The sequence below is a fragment of the Xiphophorus maculatus genome, chromosome 20 (genome assembly GCF_002775205.1).
Source record: "Xiphophorus maculatus strain JP 163 A chromosome 20, X_maculatus-5.0-male, whole genome shotgun sequence".
In the NCBI taxonomy this organism is placed as follows: Eukaryota; Metazoa; Chordata; class Actinopteri; order Cyprinodontiformes; family Poeciliidae; genus Xiphophorus; species Xiphophorus maculatus.
The window spans coordinates 19,649,920-19,671,547 of NC_036462.1; the positions used below are offsets into that span (position 1 = coordinate 19,649,920).

At 37.4% G+C, this 21,628-nt stretch overlaps 1 protein-coding gene across 1 annotated transcript in view; it reads left to right on the forward strand.

The window, feature by feature from the left end:
• Positions 1–16,691, forward strand: part of LOC102228806 (guanine nucleotide-binding protein G(i) subunit alpha-2-like) — a 52,870-nt gene extending 36,179 nt beyond the window's left edge. Inside the window, exons 2-9 of the mRNA XM_005799817.3 lie at positions 5,647–5,689; positions 7,168–7,309; positions 9,021–9,181; positions 11,596–11,724; positions 14,348–14,477; positions 14,638–14,791; positions 15,416–15,631; positions 15,726–16,691. Coding sequence (XP_005799874.1) covers positions 5,647–5,689; positions 7,168–7,309; positions 9,021–9,181; positions 11,596–11,724; positions 14,348–14,477; positions 14,638–14,791; positions 15,416–15,606 — 950 coding nt within the window. The 3' untranslated portion in view covers positions 15,607–15,631; positions 15,726–16,691. The remainder of the gene's footprint in view (positions 1–5,646; positions 5,690–7,167; positions 7,310–9,020; positions 9,182–11,595; positions 11,725–14,347; positions 14,478–14,637; positions 14,792–15,415; positions 15,632–15,725) is intronic.
• Positions 16,692–21,628: the final 4,937 nt, after the last annotated feature.

The window sequence follows — 21,628 nt, forward strand, 5'->3', positions numbered from 1 at the left end:
AACAAAATTTAAAAGCTGGCCTTTGTGAAAATCTCATCTAATGTTTGTCCAGCTTAACAGAGTGGGATTTCTTTTTTATAGCTGAAGTTACACACTCAGGTTGTACACCAGAAAATCAGAGACAGTTTTTTTGTTGTTGTTTTTGACCCTCTCCAGAACAATGTCTCTAAGTCCAGCTGGTCATACCAGTGGCCTCAGAGCAAACATCCAAAAAAAAAGGAACTAGTCCTAACTTCTATATCCGGATGCTGTGGTGCATCCGGATATAGATTAGAGCCCTAAGCAGTAATGGTAGTGCTGGTGAACACTTCCCACCCATCATCCATTACAACTTTTGGTTACAATGGCAACAATGAGTACGGACCGACCAAGGAGTCAAACTGGTAATCAAGAAATTATAATTAAGCCAACACCCATTTCCATATCTTCTAATCAGCTGTTGGATTTAATTCATTTTGTCATTTCCCCTAAAGCATTTTCTGTTGCCTGTCCATATTAAGATCTTGGCTGGGGCTTATTAAGACAGTTGTCATGCTGGGTGAAAGCCTGAGGAGCAGTGTGCATAACTACTGAGCTCGAGCGCTGACTGGAGTAGTCCAGTCCCAAACATCAACAGCAGGTTTGTGTTCTCAGCTAGCAGAGACCCACACTGCTGCCTTTGTGTCTTGCTCTAAGTCCCACCAGAACAGGCTGTGCTTGCTCCTAACACAGGCACATCCCTCCACACACACACACGCATGCACACACACGCACACACACACACACACACACACACATAGTAAAAAACCTTAACACCACTGAGGGAAGGTCTTTCAAAAATTTACATTTCAGGCCTTAGGAAGTTCTGGCTTTATGATAAGGAACTGCATAAAGAGAAATAAGTGGATTGTTATAAGAAGTTCGTTCTGAATCTTGACACATGAGCAGCCCTCATTCTTTTTTCATTCATGTTCCAACTTGTCTATTTCATCTCGTTTCACCAGCAGAGCTCGACAAGCTGCAGGCGTATTAGGAATTCCTATAGAAAAAACTTGCCTGGCACACTTAAACCTTCTGCTGTTCTTTGCCACTGGCCTGTATAAAGCAGAGGATGACGCATCTTCAGCATCTCTTCTAACCTGCCTTCTCTGCAGAAAACAAGAAATTCAAATATTCAGGAGGACTGAATATTTGGATATTCAGTCAAATATTCAAATATTTGACTGGATATTCAGTCAAATATTCTGTTTTTCTAATATTATTGTGTTGGCATGAGCTGGTATATGATTCCCACATCATAACCTTGGGTAAAGAAACAAAATTCACAGTATTATGGTAGTAGCACAAAGATTGCCTACAAAAATGTATATTATGATGCAACTGTTCTATTGGCAGCATAAAAGTAGGATATCAAATATGCCAAAACTTTAGTTTGGTGTACAAATTCCAATGTGCTGCTTTTTTTTTAAAAACTTTTTTTTAAAGCTGTATAAAAGTATTTATTGTCAGAAGTTAAAGAGCTATGATCAGTTTTTGAAAAGACTTGGAAACTCTTGACACACTAGAGTTTGCTCATTTTTGAGTAAAGGTCAAAATTATTTACACTGCTGGCAGATTTAGCTTTAAGCAGCTAGTCAGAAATTATATGAAGGGTTTTGTTTCTTATTTTGCCAATGAACATTACATTAAAGTGTAAAATAATAAATAATTTGACGTTATATGCCCTCTTTTTAAGAAACTGTTTGGTCTTTTTGTTGTTTTTTAATTATTGTTTCACATTTATTGTGTGATATCCTGAGAAACAAACGTCTTAGTTGAATAAATTTACATTAGCAGTCTTGAAACTGCAACATTTTAAAATCTTGTAATACCTTGATATCAGTAAGCAGCCCATACTTATTCTGTATTTCTAGGCTAGTCAACAGTGCATTTTCAGATCATTAGCCAATGGCACCGAAAGGTGAGTTTGTTTTGTGGTTTTTGTGACTTTTCATTTTCCCCATGGCAATACAAGTTCAACTGGCTCAATTGAAAACACTCGGTCTCGTTGTTTGCATGTGTTATTGGATAACGTCTGCATTGAAACACTAGCAAGCAGCAAGAAGCATGCAGCTGGACTGTAGGGAGGTTGTCGGAGTAATAAAACTCTAATGCATCATTTGTTTTTGTGTGACCTTTTAAAAAGTGGCTCATTGCACTTATACAGCCACTGATGGAGCAACACATGCTTCCTCAGCACTTTGTTTGGGGCGGACCAGTCCAAGATGCAGACTGAATATTTCATCCCTTTTCCTGGTTATACATCATTGCTGGTTCAATGATTCTAATTACTTTACATCCTACTTCACCAAGCCTTTATCACAGTAATCCTTTCTCCACTGACTGTTGGAACAGAGGCCATGCACTTTAAAACAGATTTTTTTTGTGCTGCAAGATGCTTGAAATACCAACATATGACATAACATTCATATTAGGATGGTAGTACTAATTTAAAACAGCATGATCCCCAGATTTTAATTTGATCATTCAGAATAAGACTGTATTCAGCGTAAGATAATCAGAAAAATTCTGCCAGCATGACACCGTCTTCATCAGCAAAAGCTCTTAATGAGGGTAATTTTGCTTTTTGTCTCCCTCCAAATGTGCATGGAGGTAAAAGCTGAAGCATCACAATAAAACAATGACTGTCTTATGTTTGCTGTGCTGCCTGGCATTCATTCCTTTACAGCGGTTTTTGTACAGCAGGAGGAAAAACAGATTTCCCCTGGGATAATGTTGATTAAATGTCATTACCCAGCAGCTCAAAGCAGCTGATTTCTCATCCGCTATCAAGAAAGGTGGATGTATTAATTTCTGTTCCTTTAAAGCACATGAAACAAAATCAGAATCCCCATGACACCTGTACATTTAAATGAGTGATTCTCCCCATCAGCTCTGTAGTAGTTACATAAAAACCCCAGCAGAAACTCTGGAGCATCTACAGCCGATGCCTGCCTGCAGCTGGACTCCTGACCCTGGTTTGTCTGAGTCGTCTTTGCCAGTCACAACGTCAACCCATCAATAAATGAACCTGAAATGTGCTTGCTTGTATATCTATGCCTCTGCAGAGCAACTGATCTGCATTTAGCTCTTCTATATCTGTCTCGAAATGTCAAGGACAAGCATGTGTTTCAGCTTGTACCACTGAAATTATTGTGGAGCTTTCACTGGCATTCCTCTACTGTGACTTATTTTTTTATTTTATTTTTATTTTTTCCCATGTTCCCCCATGAGTCAGAAACAGCCACAACTGTCCTACATGTTGCCCTGTTGCTAAGCAGAGGCATTTGTTTTGCACCAAACTCCAGTTTTCCTTTATGTGCTGTTTGGACAAGTTGTGATTTTCCTTGTTTTTGTCAAAGACCACTGTGTTAAAGTCTTTAACACATCTTGGCTATACCTTTGACTTTTTTTTTCTTTTTTTTAGCTAATTTGGGTGTTTGCTTAAAATTTTTAGTGATCAGTTTTAGTTTATAATCGTGAAATGTTTTCTGAAGTAGGCTCAGTCTAATATATGGGTTGCTATTTTGGCTGCTTCTGAATATGGTCTGATATCACCAGAGTTTATTTGACCAGAGACCATAGAAAGAGCAGAGCAGAGATGGTGAGTAAAGTCCCACGTATGGAATTGAGTTTTACTTCAGATTCATGTTTAAAGCCTCGAGATGAGTCTGAGTTGAGATTTGTGAGTTGAATCTCATGAACAATCTTTGACCAATCGGATTTAATTAGGAATGTAAGCTAACCTGTAAATTGACCTTGTAACATTAACGCATTGATGTCAGCAGTATGCCGCCAACAGTTCAGGCTTGGGGCTGCTGTCAAGCCTCCTTCTTTTGTAAAGAACCATCAAAAAATACATAGGTGAATCATAATGCAAAATCCGTATGTCCTGACATTTACATACCTGGAGGTTTGTTGTTTTAGAAGATCAATAAACAGAAGAGCCTTTTATTTGTTATGTAAGACAAACAATTCATTAATGTTGCAGATTACCTCTGATTGTCAGCGGCTGTAGACTCTCTAGGCTCCAAAACCCAGACCTACTCTTGTCACCGGGCTAAAAAGCGGCTCCTGGTCCAATCATTATTGTCTTGTGACATGATACAGACATGTTGATAGTTTCTGTTTCACAATGTATGTATAACAGGCAGCTAGGGCTGTACAATGTTAGAGCATGATGTAATGTCGATATTATTGTTAAATCATGTGATGGTGATGTGAGAGTGGGAAGAAATCCCCATTTTTCTTGGCCCTCTTTTTTTCCATCTGGTTATGATGATGCTTTAGACACTTTCTACCATCTTCAGCATCTATAGCACTGTCATCTGTCTGCTGCAGCAAAGCTCCAGTTAGCTACAAATAGCATTGGCATGCGAAGTGTAAATTTCTGACTCTTGGAATATGATCCCAAACAAATACTGCATTCTAAACAGTCTTTGTTGTTTTTGCAGTATATTGTCCCCTAATACACATTTTCACTTGTTTTTTTGAGTTTATGCAAGGTTCTGCAAAGTTCTTTCATCATAATATGCCCTCTAGCCATGCTGAGCCTTATAATTTCTGTTTGTAAATTACATCTGTAAAACTTGCCCTTGACTGACATGAAAGTGAAAGTCCATCCAGCTGTTCAAATACATATTTAAAATGTAACAGCTTACCAGGTTTAAGGTCTAAATAGGTTCTGAGTTCATCATATTTTTACAGACAATGGCTGATTAATAGCAGGGATTCTCCATTATTTTCATTTGTAAATGTCTTAGACGTGTTTGAACGTTATAACGATGAGAGTAAATAAGACATATACATATATATGAGAGAGACAGAATGCCACTTGGTTGGATAGAAATTAGTTTTCTTCCTGTTTCATTTCTTTCTTTTCATTTGTTTCGTTTCAAGATGTTCTTCTCGGTTTTAATGTATCCTGCTATCTGATTTATTAGTCGGCCTGAACTCCCACTCCCTGAAAGAGTGGGAGCTGACAGCTGTCTGTGGAAAATTTCTTGGCTCATCTCCACCCAGAGGCTTCATTTCATGTGTGAGGCCTGCATGCAGCATAGTTGTGTGTTTTGAGGGTCATCCCAGAAAGGCTTCACCCCGGGCTAGTGCGAATGGAGAGTGCACAGACAGGCACCTCTGGGTGTGTGTGAAGTGTTAGGATTCCTTGTGGCAGATGAGCTCTCTCTCTTTCCCTCAGGCTGTTAGAATAAACACAGCAGAGGCAAAGAAAATCCATATCCTGACAGTGCAAGACATTTCCATGAAAATGTTAACCAAAATCAAGCAACTTGTCTGGAAAGAAGAAAAAAGCCAACACTATGACAGGTGGTCCCTACTCAATTGTTTAGAATGGCAGTCATGGGAAATTAAGTATTGTGATCTAAATTTGGGTTGTAGACGGCCGAGTGGCTTTTAGAGAAAGCAGAGTATCCGTGGGTACAGACTGAGGAAGAACAGACGGCTTGCCCAGAAGCAAAATGTGCTGAAGCCAAAGCTGCAAGGAGGAAGGGGGGCGGAGGGGTTAAGACGAGGGTCCAGATGTGCGACAGACGTGCTGGCTGCCTGTTTACATTTCTCAGCTAACAGGAGCATATTTTTAACCTCTGCCTGTTTTTGTTCTTTGTGCAGGTGCTGGCGAGTCGGGGAAGAGCACCATTGTGAAGCAGATGAAGTGAGTAGCTGCTCATTGTTTTGCCTTTCCTCCCGTCGTTAATCCCAGCTTATTGTTTTAATTGTATTAGCAATTATATATACATTGATTTAACCTTGAGACTATCTACATGGAAAAGATCTAAAATTTAAGGAATGATACTCATGTTTTCCAAGAGCTTTACTGTTTTGGAAGCAGCATATTATTATGGGTGGTTGAATAAATGTAACATTTTGAAAAGTAATTCTTTGTATTTCCTAAGTAAAACCACCAGAAACATGTGCTGTGCTGAAGGTAAAAAGCGACATCACAGAATAAAATTCACTTGAGACTTCCAAATGTGTCTTGGAAAAGTATTCATAGGTCTTGAACATTTTCCTTTTCATCACATTACAACCACAATCTATGTCAATGGGATTTTTTTTGTAATAGACCAGTTTGTCACAAACCAATGTCGCTGACACAGCAAGCATGTAGAACGGGGTGAAGGAAGCGTAATGACGTGGGGTTGCATAGGAACGAGGAAGCTGGGCGAAGTTGATGGGAAGATGGGTGGAGGTAAAAGCAGGACTTCATCCAGAGGCTGCAAAACACTTCAGATCTGGGCAGGACAACAACCCTAAACATGCACTTTAGCATATTTTTATTATAAATTATAAACCATTTATAAAGGTCTTTTCAGATATTTTCTGATATGACATTTTGGAAATTGTGGACCATGCAAGTCCTCTACAAGTATGCCATAGTTTGCATGTTACTATATTATTACCTCTGCTGAGTTTGAGTGCAGATTACAAACTGTTTTATTGTATAGAAATTATACAATAGGATGTCTGCAAATATTTGAATTGGCTTGACATTAATTCTTAGAACAAAGCTAAAGAAAGACGAGATTTATTTGTATGTTCAGGGACATTAGTAAAAATCATCTTCAGACACTCAAGATTGGTCCTTAAATGCTTCACACATCATTTGTATTGTTTGTATGAGGATAAAAACACCATGGGCTTTCAGTAATTTTGGCTGGGGCTCACAGTATTTCACTGCGAGCTCACTTGAATTTTAATTAGATCCCATTCAGTACACAACACAGCTACTGAGCATCTTGGCCGTGACACACCGGGGGAGATGGTTCTGTTTGGTTCCGAGCCGAGCAGCTTCTCATTTAGCCTCGTGTTTTTTCAGTCACACTGACGTCTTCCTTTTTATTTCTCAGGCCAAAATCTCAGAAAACGAGTAAATATTTGTTTGTGTCCTTTGGTGGATTTTTACAGTGATGTGAAAAGTATTGTTCCCTACCAGATGTCTATATTTTTACCCTTTTGTCACATTTGCATATTTCAGATCATCAGCTAGCCAGATTTTTCAAACCATAATTTAATTTAATTAAAGGGGAAAAATATGTGCTGCGTTCAATACAGCTTATTATAAAGCTTGGCTTTTACTTCTTCACTGAGGCCTATTATTTTTCCAGTTTCATGCTTTGCTTTATTTTCCAGGATTATTCACGAAGATGGGTATTCAGAAGAAGAGTGTAAGCAGTACCGAGCAGTCGTCTACAGCAACACAATCCAGTCCATCATGGCCATCATCAAAGCCATGAGCAACCTGAAGATTGAATATGAGGACAGTTCTAGAACGGTAGGGGTTTGAAATCACCCAATGACTAAGAATCATTTCTGCAATAACACCATGACTATAAAAATGACTAGATTTTGGTCTTTGATGTCATAAAATCTTAAAGCTTGTAACATTAATATTAAACCTGCTGGATGTTTGCATAAGGATTGTGCAATGAAGATGCTTTAAATGCAGAGATAAAATCTCAGCTGGTTACATCTAAACCCTTAGCTTTCATCAGATTTACCCCATGGGGCCTGACGCTGCAGAGTCCATCCAGATCTCCTAAATGAGGTGGAATAGTTATTCTTGAGAAAAAAATACCAGGACAGACTTTGACAATGGCTGCCTGCAGAAATCTATTGGAGGAAAATACAAACAACCACCTCTCAGCGGGGCAGCTCATAGGAAAAATATTTAGACTTAGACAATTACAGCAATGGGAAAACTCATCTCTTTTTTTCCTTTACGTTCAGCAGAAAGCAGATGTTTACATACAGTATAAACAGGCGCAATATGTTTTTTCCTCATCGTCTTGCATTAACTCATCCTAAACGTCTACAGTTTAATGAAAGATGTTATTTCTAAAGTTGTTTCTAATTTATAAATACCAGAATAAATAAGGATTTTTTAAAAAGATGTATTTCTTCTTTTTACACATGTTCACCTGTATCATTACCTTCATCATGACTGTAGAGTGGTGTGGTTAATCGCTGGAGTTGGATAGTTGAACAAGTTAGCATTTGGTCATCTTCTTAATTTCCTATTGATTGTCACAAAGAACAGTTGGTGCCATTATAAAATCTATTCACTGTTGCACTGTGCACATTGTGTGGCATGTTAGCCAAGTGGACCTCCTGTGGGCTGCAGCTGACATGGCTTTGAGGCCCGGATAATGGTTAACCAATACATGGAAGTCTGCCCTACACAGCAAACACTAAAGGTCTATGTGAGCCATTGTCTTGAGGTGAAAATGCACAGGGCCAGTAGCATCATGAAGGTGATGCAGCAGGTGCCCTTTACATACTGTTGATCAGAAAGCTCCTCCTGCTGCTGTTCTGTTCTGATTAATGTCTGCATTAATGTAAATGTTTTATAAACTGCTTAGTTCGTTGGTGCTGTGGAAACGTTGACCTTAAAGTTGTTTGCGTGGGCATAAAAAGAACAAGACAACGGAGTGTTAATTATAGTTACAGAAACTTGCTGCAGAAGTAATACTCATGACATTTTAGATTACTTCCATTTATCAGTTCCATGCTGATTGATGACTAATCTGTTCTTTCCTTTCTTTTAATTGGAAACTTCAGATAATATAGTCTAAATATATATTTTTTTCTGTCTTAACTCCTTCAACAACAATAAACGGCTCAGAATAACAATTTTTAAAACATTTAAGACCACACTTAATATCCAGCATAACATCAAGTTTATATATTGGCAAAATAACAATGCCAATCCCTCCTGTTACCTGATTTATTTTGGGTAAACAAGAGACTCTGTGGTTTTGTTTCTGTATTCTTCTGCTTCCATTGTTGACTATTAATGAAAGCATAATTATTATTCACAATGAAGAGAACATGTTGTTAGCATAAACTATTATTTGCTCTTTTTACTTTCTTCATACATTGTCTTGAAAAATCTTGGATTTGCAACAAAACTGTATATATTGTTACATTTTCTTGATGGCACCAATAGTTTCAAATGACACCTTTCATGTGCATGTTCTCCACAGGATGATGCCCGCCAGCTGTTTTCACTGTCTGCAGATGCAGAGGAGCAGGGCAGCCTGCCAGAAGACCTGTCCAAAGTCATCCAGCGGCTGTGGGAAGACGGCGGCGTCCAGAGCTGCTTCACACGGGCCCGGGAGTATCAGCTCAACGACTCCGCAGCCTAGTGAGTTTGTGCAACTGTAACCTGAAATGAAAACTTGAATTTTAAGTGCTGTGTTATGTCTCAACTTGGCGTGGGGCAGTAAAGGATTTTAACTGTATGAATATGAGTAGGAATGCCACGGCTTCATGCTGCTGCAACTTTTAATTGAAACAGGAAATCAGCAACTCTTCCGACTGCTGCTAAAGCAAAATTATATATTGATTATTAAAGGTATATAAATGTTCCCTATTATATACACTGCTCAAAAAAATAAAGGGAACACTCAAATAACACATCCTAGATCTGAATGAAAGAAATATTCTCACTGAATACTTTGTTCTGTACAAAGTTCCATTTGCACAACAGCAGGTGAAATTGATTGTCAATCAGTGTTGCTTCCTAAGTGGACAGTTTGATTTCACAGAAGTTTGATTTACTTGGAGTTATATTGTGTTGTTTAAGTGTTCCCTTTATTTTTTTGAGCAGTGTATCTTTATGTAGATTTAGTTTTTCATAAAGTAAAAAAATAAAATAAAATGAGGACCTGCTAAAATTAGTTGCAGTTTTCAAGTAAACATGCTTATTGATCGCTGATACCAGCCAGCCTGCAGTCGGCTGTTCAGTAAATATGGCAAAAGACCCGATATAAATGTGTTGCTAGTTTGAAACTGTAACTTTTAAAATGTTGCCTTGATTAGTCTGCAGCATTTTCACACATGGCTCAACTCTTCTAGATTTAGAATAATTTCAATGTTTACCAATAATACTAAATAAAAAGTCAGAAAAAAAAGGCATAATATAAAGAAAATGCACAGAGAGAGATACCTTTAAGAATGATTCATACTTGGATATTAAAAAAAATAACAATGCTATTTAGAATTTGATGTTTCATAGACAGTTTTTATTTTCATATCCAAATTTTGATTGGTCTATCATAAAATAAACATCACAAAGATGCCAACTTGGAAAAAATACCAAGTATTGTAAAGAAATTAAAACAATAGTAACCTGTTGCAACTGCTCATTCAGTCTCAACCTCCTATCTGAAGCTTTATTACCTCACTAATCCTCCACCGTGGAGCGCTGGGTTCGTTGGCATTGCTGCTCCGTGTAACAGCAGCAGTGAGATTCTGCTCTTACAATGCAAGAGATGCTTATCTCTGTGACCCTCAGGGATGATCTGATACAGAAGTCTAGAAAATACAAACCTTTGTTCACCCTACTACGAGCTGCAGCATGAATAAGCTGCTCTGATTTGTCTGGATCGGCTCGTTGATGGGGTTGTGACTTCTACAGGTTGTATCTGTAGGACACTAACGCGTTTCAGAAATGATTGCCATGCAGTAAAGGCAGGATCCGACTCCCCAGGACATTAACATTGTTCTGTTTGTGTTGGCTAGCGTAATCTAAACTTTTCTGCTTCTCAGCCAAAACTGCAGGGGGTTGTGGACAACAGATGGTGTTTCATCAAGGTTTGATAGTGTGCTAAGAGAGTAAGTTGATATAAGGGTGGACTAAATGAGCCTGGCATTGGGCCTTAATCCATGTCAGAATACTTTAAGAGAGTCAGAGAGAGGAAGGGGAAGATGGAGTGTGAGAAAGAGAAGTGGCACGCCTCCTGCCAGACCTCTGTGCTTGTAACAGATTCAAAGAAGGAAAATACAAAATTGAATAGATTTGAAAGATCTCAACTGTGTCATTGATCTGTCTCTGTAAAAATCCTCACTTTCTCTCCAAGTGTTCTTTGTGCTGTCGCATTTTTCAGTTTTACTCTTTTTGTCACACTGCAGCTGCTTGACAAATTCAGCTTTTTCTCAGTTGTTCATCATAATGAACAAATCAAGCACAAGTCTGACATGTTTGCTAAAAGTGGTCATGATCACTCTCTGCGATGGTGACTGTGATGCCTCTCCTACATACTCATGTAGGGAGTAGGAGCTGAAATATTTGCACGTAGTCTGCATCTCGTGCAAACATTTATTTCAAGGATTTTATTGTCGGTTAAAAAGTCAGAGATTCAGTACATTAAGGTATTTTACTCCAAGAATAAATTAAATGACATGACTTTATTGCAGATGTATTAGACCAAAACTACTTTTACTCTTCAATTACAACATACAGACTTTCATTTATTCTATGTTTTTGCTGAAGTGTATGGATCAAAACGGTTTAAAGTCTTGGTCTAAATACCAAACAGAGTGAAACTGTGGTGTTTTTGTCTCCTGGTTAACATGTCATGAATATCTCATTGCAGTGTACGTCCGTGTAAACACAGCTCTTCTAAAAAAAATAATAATAAAAGAAAACAGTTTTTTCCCCACATTAGTCTTTTACAATTTACTCCAATATATCATACGATGCTTTCTCACTGAGATGAGACAACAGTTTTTCACATGTGGAACAGAAGTGTGTTGACACGTGTGTTTTCTCCTCAGCTACCTTAACGACCTGGAGAGGATAGCCAAGTCAGACTACATCCCCACACAGCAGGACGTTCTGCGGACCCGGGTGAAGACCACAGGCATCGTGGAAACACATTTCACCTTCAAGGACCTGCATTTCAAGTGAGAATCCTTTTTTTCCCCTCAAAAAACATTGGACTCTAAATTTGTAAACCTACTTTTATTTCAGCTTTCTGAACGGCAGGATATTAATAGGCTGTATATATTAGTGAAGGTTTGGGGCGGGGGGCCTATATAATTTCTTTCACACTGAAAATAAGTTTATTACGGACATGGGTACACAGAACACGTTTTTGTTTAATTTAGAACGATTTGTGATATGTAAAATTTTTCCGCTTAAAATGGTCATGCAGGTTGGGAGGAGCTCAAAAACAGGTTGATCTCAAGATTTACTTGGACGGTAACTTGCATTTATGAAATGTGTTTTCTGAAATAAAAAGAAAAACCTCTTCTTTAAAATTGGCACGTTGGTGTAACTTTACAGCAATAAGTATTTAATTATTGCTGTAAAGACACAATTTGTGTCTTTACACAAATTATTATACTAATATATTACATTGTTAGTATAATATATTATATTATATTATACTAATATAATTAGTATTATATTAATACTAATTAATATAAAATTAGTATTTCTGAATAGATAAGCTGTATTATCTATTCCTACAGTTTTTGCCAGGATGTATTACATGTATTTCTCTTTATCAGAAAGTCTAAGAGGGGAAAAAAGGGCCTCTTGCTTATTTTATCTCTTCCATTACTACAACAAAGGCCCCTTTTCTTAGTTGTTACCCAATCTGGAAAAAAGAGGGAGACACCATTAATGTTATTCAAGCTGATAAATATTTCTGTATCATTCAGCTTTCTTTGTGTTATTTCTCTCTGACACTATGTGGGGGATTTTATTGACTGTGTGGTTATAGTTGAAGGATTTCAAAAGTTCTTTACATTTGTTCAGTTTTCCGCTGCGTTTCTCAGAACTGCCTTTATATTTGTGGAAGTGTTTCGACGTTTTCTTAGAGGAAACTGTTTGGTAAAGTTCAGCAAAAATAGTATGTGGTTTTTATCTGACGTAGACAGACAGGTCACATGTGAAAACGAATCAGTGTAGCTTAGCACATTTATAGAACTGAGCCTGTTTGTGTAGTGTCTTGTTTAATGGGGATTTCTGTTGTGATAGACATTAAACATTCTACATTATTTGTGAAGCATTAATCGAATGTGCTCAACTACACAAATATGTACCTTTTTTTAATAATTACACAAAATACAGTACAGACCAAAAGTTTGGACACACCTTTTAATTCAATGAGTTTCCTTTATTTTCATGACTATTGACATTGTAGATTCACACTGAAGGCATCAAAACTATGAATAACACATGTGGAAATATGCACTAAACAAAAAAGTGTAAAACAACTGAAAATAGCCCTTATATTCTAGTTTCTTCAAAGTAGCAACCTTTTTCTGTGATTACTGCTTTGCACACACTCTGCATTTTCTTGATGAGCTTCAAGAGGTAGTCACCCGAAATGGTTTTCACTTCATAGGTGTGCCCTGTCAGGTTAATAAGTGGGATTTCTTGCCTTATAAATAGTCATGAAATAGTCATGAAAATTAGAATTAGAAGGTGTGTCCAAACCTTTGGTCTGTACTGTACATTAACAAATATGCATTGCATGCCTGAGGGAAAAGGACATCCTAAAAGCTAATGTTACCCCCAAAACCCAGTGAAACATTCCCATCTACCTCTGACATGGGTTTGCCCAATTCATCAGTTTCAGCTGCAAGATGGGTGTGTTTTTCAAGTCAGTCCTCAGTGAGCTCAAGATCTGAGCTTTGAGTGAACCCAGACCTTTCTATTTCCAAATATATTTCTCACTGAAAAAGACTTATTTTATCAGCATTTTATGAAAAAATTTTTTTTTCTTTTTAATTTTGTGTTTGCGGTCAGGGGCAGCTATGATGCAAAGTAAATTTTCTTCTAAGTTAGGTTGGCTTAAATACATAATTTTCATAAGCACTGAATGTAGCATGGTTACTTGATTCTTCTATAAACTGGTCTATATGCCTGGAAAGTACATAAATCTGCCACTTTAAGTTCTTATCATTATTGATATTGAATTTTCAAGTGTTCATTTCTGTTATGCAAAGTACATGTTAGTAAAACACTCAGGCTGTTTCAGGGAGTCCTTATTTATTTAAATGACTGTTCTGGATAAAACTGATGTAAACAATGATGAAGATAAGCCAAACTGTGTGAAGTGTGTCACAGTTAGTCAGCTCTTATTCAGCCTCTTAAAGGTCTGTGAAACCAACACAATCTTCTAATTAGTAACATTTAGCAAAGTTAAAACTGAGGTGTAAAAGTGTATTCCTGAAGTTTCCTCAGAACGTCGCTTTCTTCTCCCTCAGTTGCGCTCAAAATGAACCATTCAGACGTCATGCCTGGTGATAATAAGCGCCCTCTTTCTTTTGCTTAACCTCACGCCACCTACATGAATTATCTAGTCCTGGAGAATCAAGTCTCCACCTGTCTTTAAGTCATCTTGTTACCACAGCAACCATACTTTATAAGAAAAATACCAGGAAAATTCCAGAATAGTGCATATACATCAGATGTTGCTCTGACAAGACGACGAGACAGAAACTTTGAAGACTGTTTGCTTTGCTGTCTGCTGCCTCGTAAAAGCGTCTCATTTACTCGGCGTCTCTCTCGCAGGATGTTTGACGTCGGCGGCCAGCGGTCAGAGAGGAAGAAGTGGATCCACTGCTTTGAGGGTGTCACAGCTATCATCTTCTGTGTCGCGCTGAGCGCCTACGACCTGGTCCTGGCAGAAGATGAGGAGATGGTGAGTCTTGTGGACTTCAAAACAATTTCAGATCTCTTGCCCGGCCTCCTTCTTAGGAACAGTTTTCACAAAGAGGGCAGCCAGGGCTTCAATTAACTAATTTCCTTCTGCCCTGCTGGCGTTCTTTAATCTCTCCATAATTTGCGCTTGTCGCACCCAGAACCGGATGCACGAGAGCATGAAGCTGTTTGACTCCATCTGCAACAACAAGTGGTTCACGGAGACGTCCATCATCCTGTTCCTCAACAAGATGGACCTGTTTGAGAAGAAGATTGAGCACAGCCCCCTGTCCATCTGCTTCCCTGAGTACACTGGTACTGTATGAATACCAACTAGTCTCCACAGCTCATAATGATTGTGCATAGTCTGCTTCAGAAAGTAAATACATATTCTGACAGCATAGAAAGTGCTTCAGAGTCAATGTAATAACTGTATACTTAGTCCCTTAATTTATACAGCCATAAATCTTCAGCTTGGATCCTCAAAGAATAATCTGCTTCTTTTCATCTTATCTTTCTAAGTAGATTTAAATAATTATGTGAATCTGTTTTGCATATTCTGACATTAACGTCTGACTTCATACAAATTTCAGTCTCTTTTTGTACCCATGTCGTCTTTTTGTTCTGCACGCACAGATCAAATCAAATGTCTGCACTTAGCCATGAATTGTCATGTTTTCAACTTAAGTTGTATGTTTGTTGTGCATCGCTTTATTTATTTCATTTCATATTACCAGAACCTGTGGCTTGTTTTCACATTTTTGTCTTCCTTATTGAGATTTTATACGACCGGCCAACAAAACGTAGTGCATATTTGTGAAGAGCAGGAAAGTGATGTTAACATTAAAAGAAAAAAAAAAAATCAGAAGCGTGGTGAGACCTAGGCTTTTTTTTTTTCATGCCGTCTTGTAAGATAATGTTGATCTTCGTGTCCCACAGGCCTCAACAATTACAAAGAGGCTGCAGCTTACATCCAGAGCAAATTCGAGGAGCTGAACAAGAAAAAGGAGACCAAGGAGATTTACACCCACTTCACCTGCGCCACTGACACCGAGAATGTGCAGTTTGTGTTCGACGCGGTCACCGACGTCATCATCAAGAACAACCTGAAGGACTGCGGCCTCTTCTGAAAAGCTGATCCAAGGAAGAATCAAGGTCAGGCCAGAGATATTCACTTAGAGATTCAATTGAGGTTTTATTATTTATTTTTCTTAGATCTGACTGATTTGTTTTATTTTTGTCTTTTTAGATTACTTGAACAGTTCTGATGACCATGACGGAGGGTTTATACACACACCACGAATAACTGCACTGTCCATCCACGATTTCTGCTTCAATCTGCCTTTTTTTTTTTTTTTTGTTATTCTAAAGACACCTAAGAGACAGAAAATCCAACGAGCCTTCCAGATGTTCCAACGATTGCCGATCCAGTCACTCGTTATGGTCAACTCTTTGGGCTTTGACCGCAAAAATCAGCAATTATTTTATTGTGTTTTTCTTCATTTTCAATTGCTAAAGGAGAGAAAGGATACTTTATATATATATATATACATATATAAACGCCTAAATTTAACTTTAAGATCCTGATGTGCAAATTCTGAAATGTTTAATCATGTGAAATTTATTTTTTAAGATGCAGCAGAAGCATATGGACATGAAATGAGATTCATAATAGAGAAAAAGTGCTTTTTTAAAAAAAAAAAAATGTTTACATTGGTTCATCATTCATAGCTAAACCGTATATTCTGCATGTCTCCACAGGACCAATAATAGCTCTGTAATCTGCACAAATTATTCTAACATTCCTACAAAATGATTTTAAAAAATAGACTTTCTTTAGAAAAAAAAAAAAGGTTTTATGTGCAGGGGAAAATTTATGACAAAATGCTAACATGTATTTAAAGTTTGTGTGCACCTAACATGCTATCAATTTTTATATTACCATTCATTTCCGTGTCTATTGCAGTATGTTTTGTGCCTTTACTTCTGTTTACAGCCAGTTCCTTAGATATACTTTAATTGCTTTTTGTCCTACTTTGCTCCTAAATTTGTTTTCTTTCTTTTTTTTTTTCTTCAGTCTTTGATCTATGAATATATAGTGACTATTAAAGAGATATCAAAATCTAATTCAGCGAAAAGGTTAGTGTTTTTGGTTAAAAAAAAAAATATTGGTCTTATATGATTTAATTTAAATAAAGTAGAAATCGTTCTTCCATATTGGTTTTTGTTCTGTTTTTTTATGTAAGTACTCTCTCAGCAGTATGCTTACTTTTTACAGGTGCATCTTAATTTGGAATGTAATTGAATAGGTACTAGATGATGGCTCTAGTACACACAGTGATGTGTATCAAGCACTTAGTTTTGATTTTGAGCCAATGGCTAATTGATGCCCTACATTCAGTTCATCAGAAAATGAAATGTTTCTTAGGACAAATAAAATAATTAATTTAGCAATGTTCGGTCGGTGTTCAAAAAATGCAGTGTCCCAGGATGATGATGGAAAGTTTAGTGGAAGGAAAAAGTGATAGAAAAACATGCACTAGCAACAGGTTACACGCTTTTCAGAAGCGTCTTACTGGCACTAAGGAGAAAAACATTTTTAAATTTCATTTGTAAATCAAGTTCCTGGAGTCTAAAGGAAGAGTGGAGAGGCAAAGAATCCAATTTGAGTCCAAGGTAGCTTGGTAGAAACCAGCTCTCTGTACTACACTTTCCTTTGTGATATTAAGAAATGATTGTTTCCTGAAGACTACAATTTCTAAAACGGCTCAGAAAATTGACATCATTGCTCAGAAGTCGTCCTGCTGTTTGCTGATTGGCCTGGTTAAAATTTAACAGGAGAAATCAAGCTCAATCGGAGAAAACCCAGACTGAGTTCTGAAGGGAGATGAGAATTGAGTGGAATTGCATAGGAAGGCAATGGCCAGGCTATGTCCAAGCCAAGGTGATATTTCCACAATTGGTGATGATTTGTAGAGCAATATCTTCTGCTATTGTTGATCCGCTATGTTCTATCAAGTCCAAAGTCAGAGCCAGTTTACCTGGATGTTTTAAAGCACTTCATTCTCTTTCAGCAAGCCTTATGGATTTCATTTCTATACAGTATTGTCAAGAGGAAGATGGCCGACACCATAGCCAACCATACAGATGACCCCAAGCCCAATATTGCAACAATATAGCACTTCTTAAAAGCCAGGTGCTGAGTGCACATCATATGGACATACATCCAGACTCGTGTTGTAGAGCGGCCTACCGAGTTTTACCAGGATAAGGGCTCCCCGTCTATCCTCAAGAATCACTTGAAGACTCAGCTCTTCATAGAACATCTTCTCTATTTTATACCCTTTACTTCCCTATTTGTGCCTGCACCTCTTCCAATAGATAAACATACTTTTGAACAGGCTATTTCTGTATTAATAATTATTTTTGCATTAGCTTATGTTAACTGAATATTTGGTTTCTATTAGCTTTAAGCCATAATAATCAAATTATGCACATCAATGTCTTCTTTTGGGCTGTAACGGATACACACAAGCTGCTTTGATGTCCGATGCAAATTTGTACAGTTGCGGCTAAAGCTATTGCGTCATTATTTTAAATTATGAAAATAAAATAAAAGGTTAGAGTCCTGACAGTGAGGAAAGTTTGGCAGAATGGTTACACTAAATAACTTTAGTGATTACAAAACAGTAAAATTATAAAGATAAACTCAGTTAAAACGTAATTATATTAAAAGTATAATCATGGGATTAAGTTCAGGTCAGTGCCTGCATACATTTATAAATGTATGTAATACTTAAGCTATAAATTCCTGAGGTGTGTTTTGTTTTATTGCTCAAGGTATATTTTTCAAATTGAATGTTGCAGCTTCTAAAGTTACAAATTGTTCAGTTTTTTACAAGCAGCACATATAAATGTCACAGACTGATATTGCCACCTGGTGGCCATTCAATAAAAAAAAAATCATTTTCATTAAAAAGGTTCCTCCAGGTTTTAGTCTGCTCAATGGTTAAAACTTATTGATAACCATGCTTTCACAAATTTGAAAATACATGTTTCCAATGAAAGGTGAATGTATCTGTCTGTGGTGTTCATGCCTCCAGCAGTTGAAAACTGATGAATAAATAAGGTGGAAGCAGAAACACAGTTTATTTTTTAAAAAATGCTCATTTTTCTCATGCTTTCATGCATATCAAAGTTCACATCACAAAACAATGTGAAAACTTAGATCATTGGATTAAAACAACCCAACGGCAACATGCCTAAACTTGTATTTGATTTGGAAGCACGTCGAGCAGCTGAGAGGCGTTACGTGCCATAAGGCATGCTGTTGAAGTAAAGCTGCTGAATAATGTCACTGAAGCACTAGTTTAACCTGTTGTCCACTCTCAAGTCTGAATAAAATAAGGTGATTTTAAACCACATACAGGATGGAAACATTTTTTAAACGTATTCCACCAGTTTTGTGATTTTTTTAAAGGGTTTTCAAAGTGAAAGTTCTTTGATGGACTGTAGTCTGTAGTTTTATGACAAAAAGCTTGAGACGATACGGTTTACAGATCAGCTTTTATTATTAATTTGTACTGAACTTGCTTACATTAGCTTTAAGAATATTGAAGTCAGTAAATGCAACACCACTGAGAAGTTCATTCGTTTTATTATTCACATTTAAAAGGGGATTCATTACAAGCATTCATTTCTGCTCATATTAATGATTATGCCTGGCAGCTAATGAAATCCTGAAGCTTAATTCAGTTTTTAATACTACATAAGATTCATTAATGAGGATTTAATACAGAATTAGACTTGCAAAATCATACTTTTGTGGCAGGTATTAATAACTTTTAACAGTGTAAACAGATTCAAACTCTTGATGGAAATTAGCATCGTCTTAAAGCTTGTCAGCTCAGGAAAACATGAGTTGCTCTAAAGTTTACTGGTAGACCAACAACAACAAACTCACTAAATTACCACCGACAACCAAAACGTCACACTGGCGCTTAAAGAACTTGATTTCTGGGTCTCTCCACATTTCTTCCAGACTCTGGGACCTTCAAAAACAAATGTAATCAATGTCTTTTCTTTCTCCTTTAGTTGAGGTAAGATTTTTCTGACAAACAAATTCAACAATTGTAGGCCGTGAATTTTATGTGTGACTCTTTATTATGGTGACTCGAAGTATTGACACCGGCTCAAGCTCCATACCCTCTGAATCTCCAAATTCTTGAATTGCTTGATATTCTCGCCAGGCTGCGTTTGTCGCTAATGCCAGAGCTCCTTCCACTTTCATTTCCATTGAAATGCTACTCTGTTAGCAGTCGGATTCTTTGGCTACGACTTTTTGTTGGCTACCCTCCTTACAAAGGGTGTTGATAACTGTCTGGTGAACAACTATGAAGTCAGCCGTCTTTTTTTTGTGATTGTTAGGGAAAGGTTTGTAAATATCTAATAAATAATTATAAATCTAAATTGTTTTAAAATTAGACATAAAGAACTGAGTGTCTGTTCTGCATCAGCCAGCTGGGCTATTGGTCTTTATTCTTAAACCACAGAATAACTTTATTTGGTTTGAATTGTGTTCTCTAGAGGGCGCTGCAACTTCATGTCTGCAGCCGCACAAGTGCAATATTTTAGTGTCCAAAAGAAAAAGAGGATATTCTTGAAGAACAGAATCTGTTTTCTTAATTTTGCACAACAAATGTTTGCATGTGGCCATAAAACAAAGCAATCTTTGAAGAAAGTTTTAAAAGAAATCTTACTCATTACAGTTCCTTTAAACAGTAGTTTTCTCCTTAAATCCCTTAAATACAGATGTAGGCAACAGTGCTTGGCCTTTTTAAAAAAACATCTCTGGGTGTAAAACAACAGAACAAACCCAGGCAGGACAAAGCGAAGAGAAATGATGTGAAAGCTGCTTCTGAGTCAGTGACACCTGAGCTCCCAGCCTTGATAATCCCGCCACATTTGTGACAATAATGTCAACAGAACACAGATGCTAAACACAAGAACAACGAGTCCATCTCTAACCTTTACTGCTCTGCATTTGGCCAAGCACCACTTTTACAATATTAAAACCCATTAAGGCGTCAGGAAAGCAAGGATGAAGATGTAGATAATTGAATTAATCATTAGTCCTTCAAACTGTTTCTTGTATAATTACTTGCTTCACGCAGAGCTGCTGGAGTGTGGGAAACCAAAATTGATGGTTTCCCCCTATTTTTTGGTGTAATAGGGCAAATTGAAATGTACACACTGAACTTTTTCGGATGGTTAATTTGCTCTCTTTAGGTAGTTTTTTTTAACAATGCACAAAGAAAGCCATGTGTCAGATGCAGCACCAATAACAACCCAATTAAAGAAGCGCAAATAAGAGAAGACATTCTAACAAAAAAGATGTATGATAGAGTTTGCATTTTAAGAAGTTGTATTCCATATCTGGGTTGATGATTTATGTTGGATGAACTGGTCAGAACATGTCATCTCTGTTTATATGTTAATGATGGACTCGGTGAGGACAACTCGGCACCTGAACAGTGGCTCGTCAACAGTGAGGAGTCAAAGCATTCTTCCTCGCACCATCAGCTTAGCATAGACATCAGGCCTCTGAATGCTATGAATGGAGAGGTGGAGCACCAATTGACTGCCAGGGTAAGATCCAAAAGCTCATTTATGGTGCAGATTTGCATTTGTGCATTTTGTATTCACTCAGATGAACAGTTTACTGACAGCAGGACGTGAGGCTGAAGTGGCTAAATGAATGTGCAGACAATGAGGAAAAATAGTGTGAAGGTTTAGGTTAATGCATACCTGCAATACAGAGCCAAGACAGCAGAAAAGTACTACAGTTGCCAACAAGCTTACACAGGCTACAGCTTTATATTTAAAGGCATTGAGTTCATACAAAAAGTTGCCTCACAAATACAATTCCAGCATTTCAGATGTGAATACCATCAAGTTTTTTTGGGGGGGGGGTTTCCCCCCAGGAACAAAATGTTCAACAACACAGAAAGAAGTGCAATGAAAGTATGGATTTCTATGTAGGGTTTCCTAAAAATCTGTTTGCAAAACTTGCGCTGTTGAAAATCCCCTACTAATTGAGGTTTGCAAACACAGGAATCAAGCTAAACAGCTGACATTGGGAAACATGGCAGA